Source organism: Crocodylus porosus, unplaced genomic scaffold (genome assembly GCF_001723895.1).
Source record: "Crocodylus porosus isolate Cpor-Errol unplaced genomic scaffold, CroPor_comp1, whole genome shotgun sequence".
Taxonomy (NCBI): domain Eukaryota; kingdom Metazoa; phylum Chordata; order Crocodylia; family Crocodylidae; genus Crocodylus; species Crocodylus porosus.
Window position 1 is genome coordinate 28,514,209 of NW_017728951.1, and position 15,782 is coordinate 28,529,990.

At 40.7% G+C, this 15,782-nt stretch overlaps 1 protein-coding gene across 11 annotated transcripts in view; it reads right to left on the reverse strand.

The window, feature by feature from the left end:
• Positions 1 to 15,782, reverse strand: part of DNTT (DNA nucleotidylexotransferase) — a 332,847-nt gene that overhangs the window by 70,030 nt on the left and 247,035 nt on the right. For 10 of the 11 annotated variants that reach the window (XM_019555833.1, XM_019555832.1, XM_019555830.1 and 7 more), the window contains 2 exons: positions 3,292 to 3,555; positions 890 to 973 (listed from right to left, as the gene is read on the reverse strand). In XM_019555833.1, coding sequence (XP_019411378.1) covers positions 890 to 973; positions 3,292 to 3,555 — 348 coding nt within the window. The remainder of the gene's footprint in view (positions 1 to 889; positions 974 to 3,291; positions 3,556 to 15,782) is intronic. The other variant, XM_019555839.1, reaches the window with a different exon arrangement.

Genomic DNA, 15,782 nt, shown 5'->3' on the forward strand with positions numbered 1-15,782 from the left:
TTTTTTTTTAGACCCCTGGGGTCAAATTTTCTCCCCATGCTGCAAAGGAGTTTGAGGCAGGGCAAGAGACACATGTGCACTCATGTGGATGCGCCCTGCATCTGTGTGCTTGCCTGCTGTCCCAGACAGAAAGTGAATTTTTTAGCACAGACTCTCCATGAAAAGGAAGTCAGCACTATGCCATGATTCTGGGGGGGGGGAAAAATCCCTATTTTGCCTTCCAAAAACAAAGATGAATGCTTTACAAAGGGAGCGCACATGGCATGCAAAAACACAGTATCACTAGAGATTAAGAATTTCTCCAATGATCAATTTATTACATAATCCATCATGGAAGGGTTTTTTAATTGTTTTTGAAGCATCTAATCTTGTGAGTTGCTGGAGACAGGGTACTAGATTAAATGAACAATGATTTAATGTTTCTATATAAATGGAAAGTTCACTGACATTTGAAAATGACTAGTGAATAAGGAGCTAGTTGATATGCAGTGTTTAGTTTACTTGTTCTCACAAAGAACAGCATACTGTAACAATGCCGACAAAGATGTCTCCTCTTTATCTGCATGTAGATATGTAGTGAATCTGCCCTAGCCTCCTGTCTTTAGATTATATACAGAGGAAATTAATGTTAGTTTGGACAGGGTATTTCAGCTTGTTCTTATAATTACATTAATAAACATCTTCAAAAATCATTCACTATGAAGATAAGACACAGACATTCAGTTAAAGAGGTTCTTATCTGAGGAATTCTTGTTTAATTTGTTGCAAAAAGTGGATGGTGTATAGGGAATGAGGAACGTCAAAATACACTGCATTGAAGTAATGTAAACAGAAAATGTGTCCTGGAGAATGCTGACATTATAGTCTTATTTCAAAAAGCAAACTGTACCTTAGTCTTATCATATAAGGCATGGTTATCCAACATCATCTTCCTTTCATGAGAGGCATACCTTCGTAAGTCACGTTCAAATTGCTGTACAATACATAATAAATTCCCAATAAGATACAAACCAAAATGAGTGCCTACTTTGTTGCTGTGTACATAAACATTCTAAAAACAATTCATATGTTAAAACACACATTATAAAATTACGTGGTTTCACTCAGAGACCATATTCTGGACAGATTCAGTCAGGCTAAACAAGACATTCATGAAAAAATGGTATCTGAGACATGCATTTAAATACACTGGTTTATCCTGTAATTAAATTGGCAGCACAATGATTTATATTCTCATTGCCTGCAGTAATAGGTAATTCACAGTCAGGGCGGCTAGGGTCTGGAACCAGCTTCCAAGAGAAGTGGTGCTGGGCCCTACCCTGGGGGTGTTTAAGAGGAGGTTAGATGAACACCTTGCTGGCGTTGTTTGACCCCAGTACTCTTTCCTGCCATGGCAGGGGGTCGGACTAGATGATCTGCTCAGGTCCCTTCCCACCCTAGAAACTATGAAACTATGAATTATACACATTTAAAAATAGTTTTGAAAATATGTGATATAAAAAGCATAGTTAGTCAGTCCTATGTTACCGTACAGGTAACATTAAGGTATCCAACATAGCAATTGCATATTTTTCCCTAACTTATCCCTGATAGTCCCACACCAGATGATCTCTCAAAAGGGCATTATTTGACATAAAATAAAGCATCATATTACCTGGAATTAGCTGCCTATTAAAACAAAGAACTGTTTAAATTAACACATAGTAGAATCTCAGTTTGTTTATAAATCATCCTATTTTTCTAAGTCAGTTCAGGTTTTTCCAGTGGCATGGAGAAAGCAGAGAGAGCTCTGGCCTAGCTGTCCAAATGGGGTTCATGAGGATTGAGAAAAAGCACATATTTGGTATGTGTGCTAGCCTGGTGCCTGGGAATGAAAGGGAAAAAGATCCTTCCCAATTGCTAAATGTTCCACAGGTAGGAAGGAGGTGGGCCTACAGGACCTGAAACAAGCTTGGAAATACAATTTTAAAACCTAAACTGGAGGCAGATTTAAGATCCTGAGATTTAAATAGAAGGGTTTAGGAGATTAGAATTGAGATTTACAACTGGGCAAGGGAAATAATCAGGAGTTTCAAATATCTTTTTAAAAAAGACTTATAAAGTGATTAACCTAAGGGGAATTCATTAATGAGGCTTCTCTTCCTTTAATAAACTACTGAGATCCGTTTTACAATATAGGCCCCTTAGCAAAACATGTACTGGAATGTGCTGCCTGATGATAAAAAGGAAAAAGTTGGTATTTTCTATAGTAAATTAAGTGCTGAACTATAGTTCTGGATAAATAGAAACATAACACATATTTCACTTCAGGATTCTTGAACATCTTAATCCCAGTTGGTATCTACTCTACTAATGCAACTACAAAAGTAAAACCAGACCCATGTAATAGTGAATCAAAGCTGTTGTGCCAGGTTCTCTCCTGTGTTTCAGCTCCTTCAGTATAAACTGCATTTGCTGAATTCACATTAGGTTTATGGATTATGATGCCAGTCACAAATGATTTTACTTTATCATTTTACAGTAATTTTTAAACACTAATTTAAAAATGTAAAAATAAAGCAATATTGATTAAAGGTTTATTGAAACAAAAAGCTTTGACTGCTCCTAAATAAAATCTCAATGGACATCTCAAATTTTGAATTTTCATTCCAATTTGGAACATTCTTTTCCTGAAATAAAGTTTCCTGTCACCTCAGGAAGTCCCCTCTGCAACCCTTTGCTGTGCTGAAGGAATGTAATGGGGCCATAGGCAAGCCAAAAGTCTGTTCCATGGTTTCTAAAAATGAAACCTCAAATGAAGAGCAAGGTTAATTTTCTTTAGGCGGGAAAATACTATATAGGCCATATACCAAATACCATACATAAGACACCCTCGAATTTAAGATGCATCCACAATTTCTGAGTCCCAATTTAGGAATAAATAAAATACCACATAAAGACACATTTACAAGGATACAACCTCTACTGTGCATAGAAAAGGGCTTTTGGGTATTTTTGTTTTGGTTTTACATGAATTTAAGACAGAGGCCATTTTTAGAAGAAATATTTGTTTTTTAAGTGAATTTTATACTCAAAGGAATATAAAGAATATTCTTTATACACTTATGTATATCAGTAATGATTGTGTGAAGTGTAGGCTATGATAGCCTGTTGATGAGAGGATGTAAAGAAAATAATACAAAAATGCAGGGAGAAAGAACATTTAAGAATCCATGAACTCTGAATAGCCCTACAACCTCAAAAAATAGGTTAGTAGCTCAAAGAAAAATGTCAGCTTTTGTTATTACTTACCCTGGAGCCAGTCCAACCTAACAGAGCATATGCATATTGTTCAAAGGGGCTTATGACCAGATCCACCCGGATTGCCTTCCAGTCTTTGACTTCTGCTTTATCAGATTCTTTGGATATATTGCTATTGCTGTTGCCTGTTCTTTGCTGATGTAATTTTAAAATTGCAAAGCACTTCTGAAAATGATCCAAAGCATCAACTCTTCTACTTGGCAGTTTTTCCTTTTCAAATGTTGATTCAATTATATCACAGTATAAAAGCAAGCCCTAAAAGAAAACATTATTCACATTACATTTTTTTCCCAATTTTCCTCGTCTTTAAAAAAATGGCTTTGATATGCATATATCTTTTACAGGTACCACAATACTGTACAGTGATGGACCAAAAACCAGCCTAATACCAATATGGAGTCCAGCAGAACCGCTTGTATCAGTGACGCACTGTAGCCGAAGTGGTGATGTTCACACACTGAGAGTGGAACACCTTCAGAGGTGGCTATGCAATACTTAGGAGCTGCCAAGCCCTGCCTTATAATCAGGAGATACTGCTCACTGTTCAGTCCTCACTTAAACTTCTTTAGGGTTGATGGCATGCAAAGAACTTCCAAGCAATAGTGAGCCACTTCCCAAAGTTATTCTTACTGCTAAGAGATCAGGTCTTGTTTCAAGTTTAAATTTTTCTAACTTCAGCTTCCAACCATTGACTTCATTGTGCCTTCATGTGTAAGACTAAAAAGGCCCCTGCAATCAGATACATTTCTTTTCTTTTTTTCATTTCTATTTTTTAAATCGCCTCGCAAGTTTAGTTTTGAGCTGAATAAACTAAGCTCCTTAAGGTACGAACATCATAAGGCTTGTTCTCCAACCCTTGGATCATTTTTGTGTGTCTCCTTTATACTGTCTCCCATTATTGTACTCCTGAAAGATAGACACCTGACTTTGGACGTATTAAAACAAATGTCGCTGGATGCTGACCATTTAACCAGAGAGTTCAGATCACTCTCCAGTGGTAACCAGTCCTCCTGATTAATTTAGTCAGTAGCCTAACTGGCAAGGTTTGTGCCCTGGACAACCTCCTGCTGGAGAGGATTTGAAAAGGGGGTGCCAGGAGCCCAAAAGAGAGGGGCAGCCCTAGCATCTTACCTGCTCTAGAGATTCAAAGGCCCTAGTTGCTGCTGCAACAGTATGATCTATCCACACTTATTGTTGCTGCCACTATAACCATGGTACTGGCACCTCCATGGTACTGGCATTCATATTAAGGTGGTACCCGGAGCTGGTTCTCTGCTTGCCCACACCTAGTGAAGCTACTGTATTTACTATCCTATCAGTCTCTATGCAGCTTAGAGAGGTAGTTAGCCATGTTAGTTTCCATGTAATCTACAAGTTTCACCAGCAAGGATTTTAAATTATCTAGATCACTAGTGGTAATAGAAATAGAACAAAAATGATTGCTGGAGGCTCCTTCTAAAATGAAACCCAGCTGTCCCCAACAACAACTGCATTTTGAGTTCTATCATGTATCCTGTATTACCATAGAATGAAAGATTTTTAGTCAAGGTGACGTGTGGTACTTGAATCAAATGCCTTTAAAAGAATCTAATTATGCTATATCATCCTACATTTTTATCTCAAAAAAAGAAAAAAAGAGAAACCCTTATCACAGTTATGTTTGACCAGAACTACTTTCTGTCAGACCATATTGACTATCATAAATTACAGTTTTAGACTCTAATCTTTTCTGAGGTGGATTTGCTGGTGTATTTCCTCTATCAATAAAGTCCAGAATAAATCATTTAATCATTTTTCATGGAACTGGCATCAAACTGTTATTCCTTAGGTCAACTCTTTAACTATTTTAAAATACTGGAATTACTTTGAATTTCCCCAGTTTTCTAAGATTTTTTTGAGAAATTAACATTAGTGATTCAGAAAGTTCCTCAGATATTAGGACTTTTGGATATAAGTTAACCAGTTCTGTTTATCTGATACTTTTTTAAATGTTAGTAGATGTTGCTTCACATCATTTTTGTTACAGACGGTAAATCTTTTATTTCAATATCAGTGAGATGGATATTGAATATTAATGCATTGCTATTTATGATTTTATTATCTGCTTCTGGCATTGGACCTATGAATGACCTCAGGGTTGGGTTTTTGTTTGTTTTTGTTGTGGGGGGAAGAGGGGTTCTTGTTCCAAATATGTTTAAGTGTGACTTCTTTGGGCAGTGATATTTCAGTGATTACATTAGTTTCTGTTGACAGTCTCCAACATTCTTTTTAACTTTCCCCTTTTTCCATTCTTTATATCTTGATTTTTTATAATGACTTCCACACTACTTTCTATTTAGGTGTTATTTTACTTTTTCATGCTTGTACAGTCATACTATAAAGGGGATGTCCATAAACTATACTAAGTTGTCATTGTCACTTCCAATGTGATGTTCTCAGTTCATATACTGATAACTAATTTAAGCTTTGGGATACTGACCCTCTTAAAGTTTCAAGAAACAATATTGGTGGGTGGTTCAGAATACTGTTCGCATAAAATAAAGGTACCCAGGTTATAATCACCAATTCCTAGGCTACTGCTATTTTGTCCATCTAAACGATATCAGACGTTGAATTGCTCTGTTAAGTTTTGGACTTTCTTTGTAAGAAATTATCATCCACTATTTTTAGAAACTCCAAGCAAGATGAGATCTTGAATACATGCCTCTCAGCTAAAATGAGCAATAACTTAGTTTTTCTTTCTACAGATTAGAGACAAAAAGCTTATGGAGCAGGTTATCTTACTCTTTAATGAGAACCGGTGGTCTGCAGGAGATGCCCATGGAACCCCATTTTTATTACTAATAGTGAGAACTTTGATCCAGTTGAGGACCCATGATTCTGAATCTTTTATGACCTATAACAACTAACAATGTCTGATGGAAAAATGTTACACCCCCTTCTTCCCCCCACCTTTCTGTCCTTAGGAACAAGTTGTAACCATCCAATTTAATTTTTCCGTCATACTCTCTGTCCTCTGGTGGACCTATAATCCCTATTTCATCATTGTTTTCTTTCCCTTGAAATATTGTTGCTGACCTATCTGTTTTAGTTTAATTTTGATTCTGTTCATTCCAGGTTGTTTACCATCATTGTGAGTGTATTGTTAATATTTTTCAATTTTAGTTTCTAGGTTTTGAAAATTGATTTGATTTCCAGTGCTTTGCACTGGTTTTCTTGAGAGACATTCCAGTAGTTCTCTAACGAATTGACAGTCCTACAACTACAGCTGTTAACTAGATAACGCCCAGTGTTTAAAGGAGTACTCCTTCTTGTCTGATTTTATAGAAACTTCAAGAAAATATTTTCTGGTTCACTTTAGATTTACATCATGCAATTCTGGGGTTATTACAAGTCAAAGTCCTCATATAGAACACACTTTTCCCCTACTGACTGGGTCACATCCTCCAGTAAATGCATTTTCAATATCTGCAGATGGCTGTGGTTAGCAAGTGTGACTAGAAAGGCATTTCAGGACTGCATATCTCTAAGTTATCTTTATTGCGTTTCCATAGTTAAGTGGCTTGGCAATTTGTAAAAGTTAATAGGAAGGACATACAAGATGTCCCATGCTGTAAATAGCTACTCCAACATTTTTAAAAAATGCAATTAGGCAACAATTACACAAGTGCTGACTACAACAAAGAGTTGAAATCTGATTCAAAGCCAGAATGCCACCTTTAAATAGGAATCAAAGCCCAGGACACATCTACTGGGATAATGTTTCTGATTAACCTAATTTGATTAGGCACTGGACATCACCATTGCTTCATAAAATGAAGCTGAAACAGCACTTCTCTAAGTTAAAAAAAATACTGTTAAAGGGGCAGCCAGTTATAAAGATCATGTGTAACTCTGAATATTGCCAGTTACATAACAGAATATTTATGTTACTCTATAAAATAGTACATCTGCAGCCTTCTGCAAATATCATTTTGTTGAATTATGTTTTCTATATTCCTATAGTTCTTATTTATAGTTTAGATTTTTAAATGAAGATTAGTATAAGCAATTTTTTTTTAACAGAGGTTTGCCATCTTGTCAAATCCAAACATGATTTTTGGGGGAAGCATGTCAAAGGAACACGGGTAGAACAGGTTTCCAACTCTATATATTTTTTATGTGGGGTTAATTTTGGCATGTCAGCACTGTTCATTTTGGAACAAATCCATGATCAAAGTTTGAATGCTGAATTTCATAGATTCACAGATTCCTAGATGCTATGGTCGGAAGGCACCTCAACAGATCATCAAGTCCAACCCCCTGCCTAGGCAGGAAAGAGTGCTGGGGTCAGATGACCCCAGCCAGATGCCTATCCAGTTTACTCTTAAAGATCCCCAAAGTAGCAGAGAGCACCACTTCCCTTGGAAGCCCATTCCAGATTTTGGCCACCCTTACCATGAAGGAGTTTTTCCTGAGATCTAGCCTAAATCTGCTCTCTGTCAGTTTGTGACCATTGTTCCCTGTTACCCCAAGAGTCGTCCTGGTGAACAGAGCATCTCCAATCCCTTGCTGCATCCCCCTAATGAATTTGTAGGCGGCCACAAGATCACCTCTCAGCCTTCTCTTGCAGAGGCTGAAGAGGTCCAGGTCCCTCAGTCTCTCCTTGTAGGGCTTGTCCTGTAAGCCCCTAACCATATGAGTGGCCCCCCTCCAGACCCTCTTGAGTCTATCAACATCCTTCTTAAAGTACAGTACCCAAAACTGGATGCAGCAGTCCAACTGCAGTCTGACCAATGCCACACAGAGAGGAAGTATCACCTTATTGGATCTATTTCTCATGCATCTGCTGATGTACGATAAAGTGTGGTTAGCTTTGCTGATGATTTCATCACACTTACGACTCATGTTCATCTTGGAGGCTACTGTGACTCTGAGATCTCTTTCCACTTCTGTGCTGCTGAGTGGGTCATTTCCCAGCCAGTAGGTGTGCCGGATACTTTTGCACCATAGGTGCAGCACTCTGCACCTGTACTTGTTGTACTGCATCCTACTGTGTACTGTTCACTTTTCTAACCTGTCCAGGTCTTCCTGCAATCGTTCCCTACACTCTGGAGAGTGCACTTCACTCCAAAATTTAGTATTGTCCGCAAACTTGGACAGATTCCACTCCACACCCACATCCAAGTCACTGATAAAAATATTGAAGAGTACAGGTCCAAGGACCGAACTCTGCGGGACCCCACTACCCACATCCTTCCAAGTCAATACCGACCCATCTACTACCACTCTCTGGGTGCAACCACTAAGCCAGTTTGCCACCCACTGGACCAGGTAAACATCTAAGTCACATCCTCTTAATTTATTAATGAGAATAGGATGAGATGCCGTATCAAAAGCCTTGCTAAAGTCCAAGAAAATTACATCCTTCTCTACTCCTGCATCTAAGCATTTTGTGACCCTGTCATAAAATGAAACCAGATTGGTCAGGCATGATTTACCTGCTACAAATCCATGCTGGTTTCCCTGCTGCATTATTTTTCCTGCTGGACTCCCACAAACATGATACTTCATAATCTTTTCAAAGACCTTTCCAAGGATGGAGATAAGACTAACTGGCCTATAATTACTTGGATCCCCCTTCCTCCTCTTGTTGAAAATAGGGACCACATTGGCCCTTTTCCAGTCCTCTGACACCTGACCTGAGCACCATGAGTGCTCAAACAGTCGTGCAAGTGGTTCTGCCATGACACCAGCCAATTCCTTCAGTACCCTCAGATGCAGCTCATCTGGGCCTGCTGACTTGAACACATCCAGCCCAGCCAAGTGACTCTGCATCAAGTCAGGGTCGACAGTTGGTAGGCTGGTGTCCCTCTGATGCCCATGTAAGAACCCATTAGGAGACTTATCTTGAGCTTTGAACACTGAGGCAAAAAACTCACTGAATAGCTCACCCTTGCCCCTTCCCCCATCTGTCACTAACTGCTCCTCCTTGTTCAGTAGTGATCCTATGTTGCCCTGTGCCTTCCTTTTACTCCCTACATACTTAAAAAAGACTTTTTGTTGTCTTTAATTTGTGTTGCCATCCTCAGCTCTGTAGTTGCTTTGGCCTTTCTAACCATCTCTCTGCAAGTGTGGGCCAAGTAGGTATACTCCTCCTTGGTAGCTTCCCCCTACTTCTACCATCTATACGCCTTCTTTTTTGCCCTAAGGTTCCCCTGGATTTCCCTGTTTAGCCAAGGAAGTTCTTTGGCTCCTTTCCCCCTTTTCCCTTGTACTGGGATAGTCTCCCTCTGTGGCCAAAGGATTGCTTCCTTTAGAAACGACCACCCTTCCTAGACTACCATCTAACCAATACTCTTCTCCTGCAGTGTGTTATTGACTAGACTCCTAAGCACACTGAAGTTAGCCTTCCTAAAGTCAAGCACTTCCATCCTACTTGTTAACTTACCCACCCTATGCCGTATGATGAATTTGATTGATTGATGGTCACTGTCTTCAAGGTCTTGATTGATGGTCACTGTCTTCAAATCTGCAGCTCCCCTACCAGGTCCTCCCCCATAGCCAATACCAAGTCCAGTAAGGCATTCCCCCTAGTGGGACTGTATACCTCCTGCGTTAGGTTAAGGATCTGCATTCAGGTTAAGAACCTACGTGAATGGTTGGATTTGGCTGACTGCTCCTCCCAGATGTCAGGGTAATTTAGGTCCCCTATGACAACCACATCCATAGACTGTACAGCCTCTGAGAGCTACCTCAAGAATTCCAAGTCTAGCTTTTCTTCTTGGTGTGGTCTATAGCAGACCCCCACCACCAAGTCCCTTTACCCACAACCTCCATGTATCCTAACCCACAATGCTTCAACTTTCTCCTCCCGTGATTCCCATTTTGATTAGGGTAGATGTATAATGCTCCTTTACATAGAGAGCAACCCCAACCCCTTTCCTCCCTACTCTGTCCCTTCTGTACAACCTGTAGCCCTCAATGTGTACCACCAGGTTTCTGTTAGCCCCACTAAATCAAAGTTATTATCTGCAAGTAAAAGTATGAGTTCTTCCTGCTTGTTCCCCAATTTTTGAAGAGTAATATTATCAGTAATTGAAAATCACTTCTGAGCATTCTGCAGAGGCACTCATGAGATTACTTTTAAGCAGACTGTAAGGAAGTCCCATCCAATTTGCAATTTTGCATAACTGTCATGAACCTCAACTGGTAGAAAGTAGCATGCTTTGATTGAAGTTAAAATAGGCCAGTTTATAACACTGGACTCCTCAACATGTGTTTCTGCAAGGTAATGGTCTTAGTCTTCTGCTAAGATAACTTGCAAGAAGAAAACTGTCACCATTTCCATTAAATATACAAGGCTAGATCCCAAAAAAATGGAAGTAGGTATTTAAGTCCAAGGCTACAACCCCATAAAGTTCTTCTGAGGCACTGTTAACCCAGAAAGTGCCTCTACTCCAGACATAATATAGGTTTTTATCTTTAAGTTCTCTAAGCATCAAAACATTCTACTTCTGAACACATCAAGAAGCATCTTTTTTTTGACAGCACTGAGCAGCTTAGCAACTAGTTCATGCCTAAGCCAAACTGGGACTCAGAAATTACCGTTTTTTCACCTCAGTCCCTTAAGGGCTTGATCTAGTAGGAATTTTCAGAATATACCTAACATATACTAACAAGACTGGGTTCTAGACAAAATGTGACAGCAACAACCACTCTACTTTCTCTTTAAGCAGTAGGTAGGGAAGGTGGTGCACACCCTGCCCTTCTTCATACAATAATCTAGCGGTTAGTGTTGCCAGCCCTTCAGGATTGCCTTGTAGTCTCCAGGAATTAGATACAGTCTCCAGGAAACTGCTGAGAGTCACCCAGGAGATAAATGATAGAGCATTCATTAAAATAAGTATTAAATGTTGAATCCAATTTATACCATAGTCCAGTGGGTTTTTAAAATGTAACAGTAATGTGCATTTGCCTTCCTGATTACAGTATAGTAGATCAGTCATTAATGTCATTACATCATGTGATGAAACCTCCCAGAATAGATTCAAATAGAATTGGCAACCCTACTAGTGGCCAGAGCATTCATCAAGGAAGAGGGTGACCCAGGCTGAATTCCTGCATCTGTCTGAGATTATTCCACTTGAAGCTGTACTACTGTGCTTTATTTTTTATAAATTAAGGAATCATTGGCCAAAGAGAAAGTGAAAATGTGAGTGTGTAGCCAAATGTTTAGGGCACTCTCTTAGGTGTAGAGATCTGGATTTTGTTCCTGAGACTGTTTTTGTATTTTAAAATAACTACTAACTTTAAAAATCTGTAATTTTTCAATTATCAACATCCAACCATAAATGTGCTGCTCCACCCCCTTGGAGCCAACTTTGCAAAAATCAGTAGCAAAACTATGCAAGTTGTGTAAGACCTAGCCCTTCTACTCATTTCCTACCAGTCATTCCCATGAGACTGGAACTCCTGTCATCATACACATTCATCTTACTGGTTGTTTAGAATAAGAATCAGATGAACCATTTAAATTCTAAGATTACTAAGCAGAGGAAGATTTTCCCTTTTTTCCTTACAAAAATCTCAAGGAGATGAATGCCAAGCCTTGTTGGTGCAAAGTTAAGTTTGCACAATTAAAATAGAAAAAGTCACAATTTAAAAAGTCCTTACAACCATACTTTCTCTTGCTAAATTGACCAGATAATAACCAGATAAAAACATATTTAACAAGAACTTGAAGGCAGAAAACTTACACAGTATGTGCATTGTATTACATTCACACATATGGCTATGAAACTGTTAGACCAGAGATTTCCAAGCAGTAGCCCAGAGAGAAAGTCATTTTTACTTCCTTTTTAAAGCATTGCTAAACTATTAAAAGATAATCTGTCTACCACACTGCAGCTTTTCCATTTTACCATTCTAATGTGAAGTAAAGAGGAGACACTGCATCTTCTAGACCTACATATTCCTGATGATGCTTCATCAAAGAATATCATGTTGTTGACTTAGTTTTTCAACAACTTTCAGGGGAAGGATTCTGGAACGTTAAACTTTTCAGCTAAGAAAAGGCCTATTCTGAACTATTTAAATTAGTTTTCATATAGTTTAGAAGTTAAACACTGCAGAATCCTTCACTAAAAACATCTAAAAGAAAGTCAACATCATGACCTTTGAGACATTCTTTGATGCACCTGAGCTTTGAAGCAGTGGCACGAAAGTGGGAAAGCTGTGAAGAGGCAGACAGCTTTCCTGTCAAAGAGTATAAAAGTGCTTTAATTCCTTTTTTTATAAATCAAAGGTAATAAAAAGGCAGGAGGAGTATAATTCCTGTCTTTGTTTTTGTATTTTGATTTTACTAGGAGCTAATTTCTCCAGCACTGACAGTTAGATTCTGAATATTAGAATTGACTCAGCAATGAATTCAGGCAGTATAATCAGCAGTTGGGTCAGTAGGTTTATATATCATAACCCATAGGGACACCAGAAAAAATGAGTACAAGGAAAACTCTATGCTTCTCACTTAAAATGATCCCAGCCTATCTGGGTTTGGTTCTTTTTGCCACCATACATACCTCCTTGTACTATTTTTCCATCTCTTTAATTTCCTCACTTTCTGTACCTGAAACCTAAGTAAATTCTCAACCTCTTAGCCTAGTTTTACTTATCCTCACTCTCCCTGCACCTTTATTTGCCTCATGTTATCCTTTTTATAATAAATAGTTTATGTTAGTTCTTCCATTTAACTGAAGCAGCTCAGAGTGAACTGCACAGCTTTAATACTTTCACTGCTTGCTCGTGCAGTTGGTTAATTTCTCAGAATATAAGTACAGTTCCCATTAATGTGAATGGGATAGTATGGAAAGTTTGAAAGGCTATACGTAGTGTGCAGAATCTTGCCCTAGCTGGAGGCACTATATAGTCTTCAGTCTGACACCCAAGTGGAGAGCATTCACATGGCTCCAGTACCCCATGTCTCCTACATAAAGCCTAAGGGCAGCTATTTAAGAGATGGTGTACTGTTCCCAAAATGATGCGAGTGGGATCCTCATGAAGGCTAATTTAAATATGTAACTGGACAGATCCTCAGTTTGTATCAATTTTCCCAGTGCCACTGATTTCAACAATGCTGTGAAAATCTATAGCTAAGACAGATGCTCCAGAAAATAAGGAAACACAAGATTCTGAAGGACTTTAGAGTATTTTCAAAGACTGCAAGCCAACTGGAAGAAGAGAACAGAAGCTATATTGTGTGCCCATGAATACTGCAGGAGCTACTGGGAAAGTTAATAGGAAAATGTCAACCCTGAAGGGTATCTACACAGGTTCAGATACACATCTATCTAGATATTTTACTAGATCATTAATTCTTTATGCCCATCCCTTATTAAGATATTAACATTTATATCAGGGGTGGGCAAAATACAGCCTGTGGGCTGGATCTGACTTGCCAAACCATTCTATCCAACCTGCAGGGCCCCTAAAAATTTATAAAATTAATTATTATTTGTCTGTGGCTGCCTGTCTAAGCTTACAAGGCACCAGAGGTGGCAAGACCCATGAGAGGCCAGCAGGACCCAGGGGCAGCAGCAGCATGGCCTGACTGGCTCTGCCCCACCCCCATCCCCCAACCAGAAGCCTCTGCCTAGCAGAGGCTTCTGGCCTGTTGACCCTGGGGCTGTTTCCCACCTCCCTCCATCCAAGAGTGCAATTCAGATAAGGACAGGGGAGAGGGAAGGACACCAGCGATTGCCCCAGCCCACGGGGGCCTGGCTGGCTCCTGCCATGTTCTGTAGTCCTGGACATGTAGCCAGGAACCACACGCTGCCAGAGCACATGGAGGATGCACAGGGGAAGGGAGGGGGAAAGCAGTGGGAAGGCGGGGAAATGGCAGTGATAGTGGTAGCTGGTGGTGGGGGAGTAGCAGTGAGTAGGTGAGCAGGACTGCAGTGACAGCTGGGCTGGAGTGTGGGGCCCACACCAGTGGGGGCCCAGGGCCAGGTGGCAGGAGCATGGAGCCCAGGCTGGCAGGGGCTATATGGAGCCATATCAGCCTCTGCCTCTCCCTGCTGCTGCAGCAGAAGCCAGCCCAGCCCCTGTGATTCCTGGCTGGCTCTGTGCAGTTCTGGCCAGGCCAGGCCAGGCTGGCTCCAGCAACACACAGTGCACAGTAGGAGCCAGCCAGGAACCGTGTGGTGCCAGAGCAACAGGCAGTCAGGTAGGAAGCAGTGACAGACAGGTGTGGGGAGTGATGGTTGGGCAGGGAAGTGGCAGCAAGCGGGGAGAAAAGCAGCAGTTGGTGCATGCCTCAGGGCCAGGAGCAATGGGGTCCCAGGGCAGGGTGACAGGAGCATGAAGCCCAGGCTGGCAGGAGCTCCACGGACACTCCACATATCTACACACACACACCCCCACATGCTCCCTATACTCACCCACACCCACATGTACACCGCCACGCCTATTTACCACCCCAACAAACCCCAAACATGCCCAAAGCCTCTCCTACACCCCACATACACATATACCCACAGAGCCCCACAAACCTATATGCACCCATCCATACCCCCACACCTCCCCACAACCTCCTACAATACACAGGAGTAAGACTTTATTCAAGCTGTTATGCAATCACCTCTATGTACACTATGCAAGCACATGTAAATCAGGACAAAAATATTTTTTGAAATCAAATAAATGTATGTTGTAGTAGATGTTTGATTTTTAGAATATTTTTTTCTCGTTCCAAGATGGAAAACGCCTTGCCGAAAGGAGTACTTCCATGGACAAGGGGAGAGACTTCTGGTGGCAAAGGTGGGACTTCTGGCCCCAAGATAACAAACAGGGGGCAGGGCACCTGGCAAAGGTCAGGGCTACCTATGAGGCCCTCAACAGGTTGCCAAAACTCATTAAGCCACCCTCCAGCTAAAATAATTACCCACCTCTGAATATATAGATATCAGAACTGATCAATAACCAGGCTTTCTGAAAGCTGATCTTGTTTAGCTACAGGGCATATGAAAATTCAAAAAGAGAACTGTCCTTTTACACAAGGCTAAGGCTAAGTGCAGACATTCAGGGGGAAGGTTAGATTGCATTAAAAATGGCTACCTGATCTGAGGTAATTTGGGGGGGGTACGTGGGGGGCAAGCAGGATCCATGGAAGTGATCATGGGAATGGCGAGAGCAGAATCAGGGAGCAGGCAAGATCAGCAGAAGCAATCAGGGGAGTAAACAGGGTCCACAGGGGGTTCCTGGGGTCTGGGAGGGTTTGGCATAATCAGAACAGCTCACAGGGAGGTTTGCAGGGGACCTACCCCCATCCCTCCTGCCTCTCCCCCCAACAATACTTACTTCCTTGGCTCTCAGCATCCATAATACCTGATAAAACCAGTACCTGGAGTGGCCTGTGGAGGGAGTGGGCAGATCGGAAAAGTACAACCCTGGGACTGGGGCTAGCAGCTGGGATTTCCCAGCCCTGGGGCTGTACAGGTAACTGT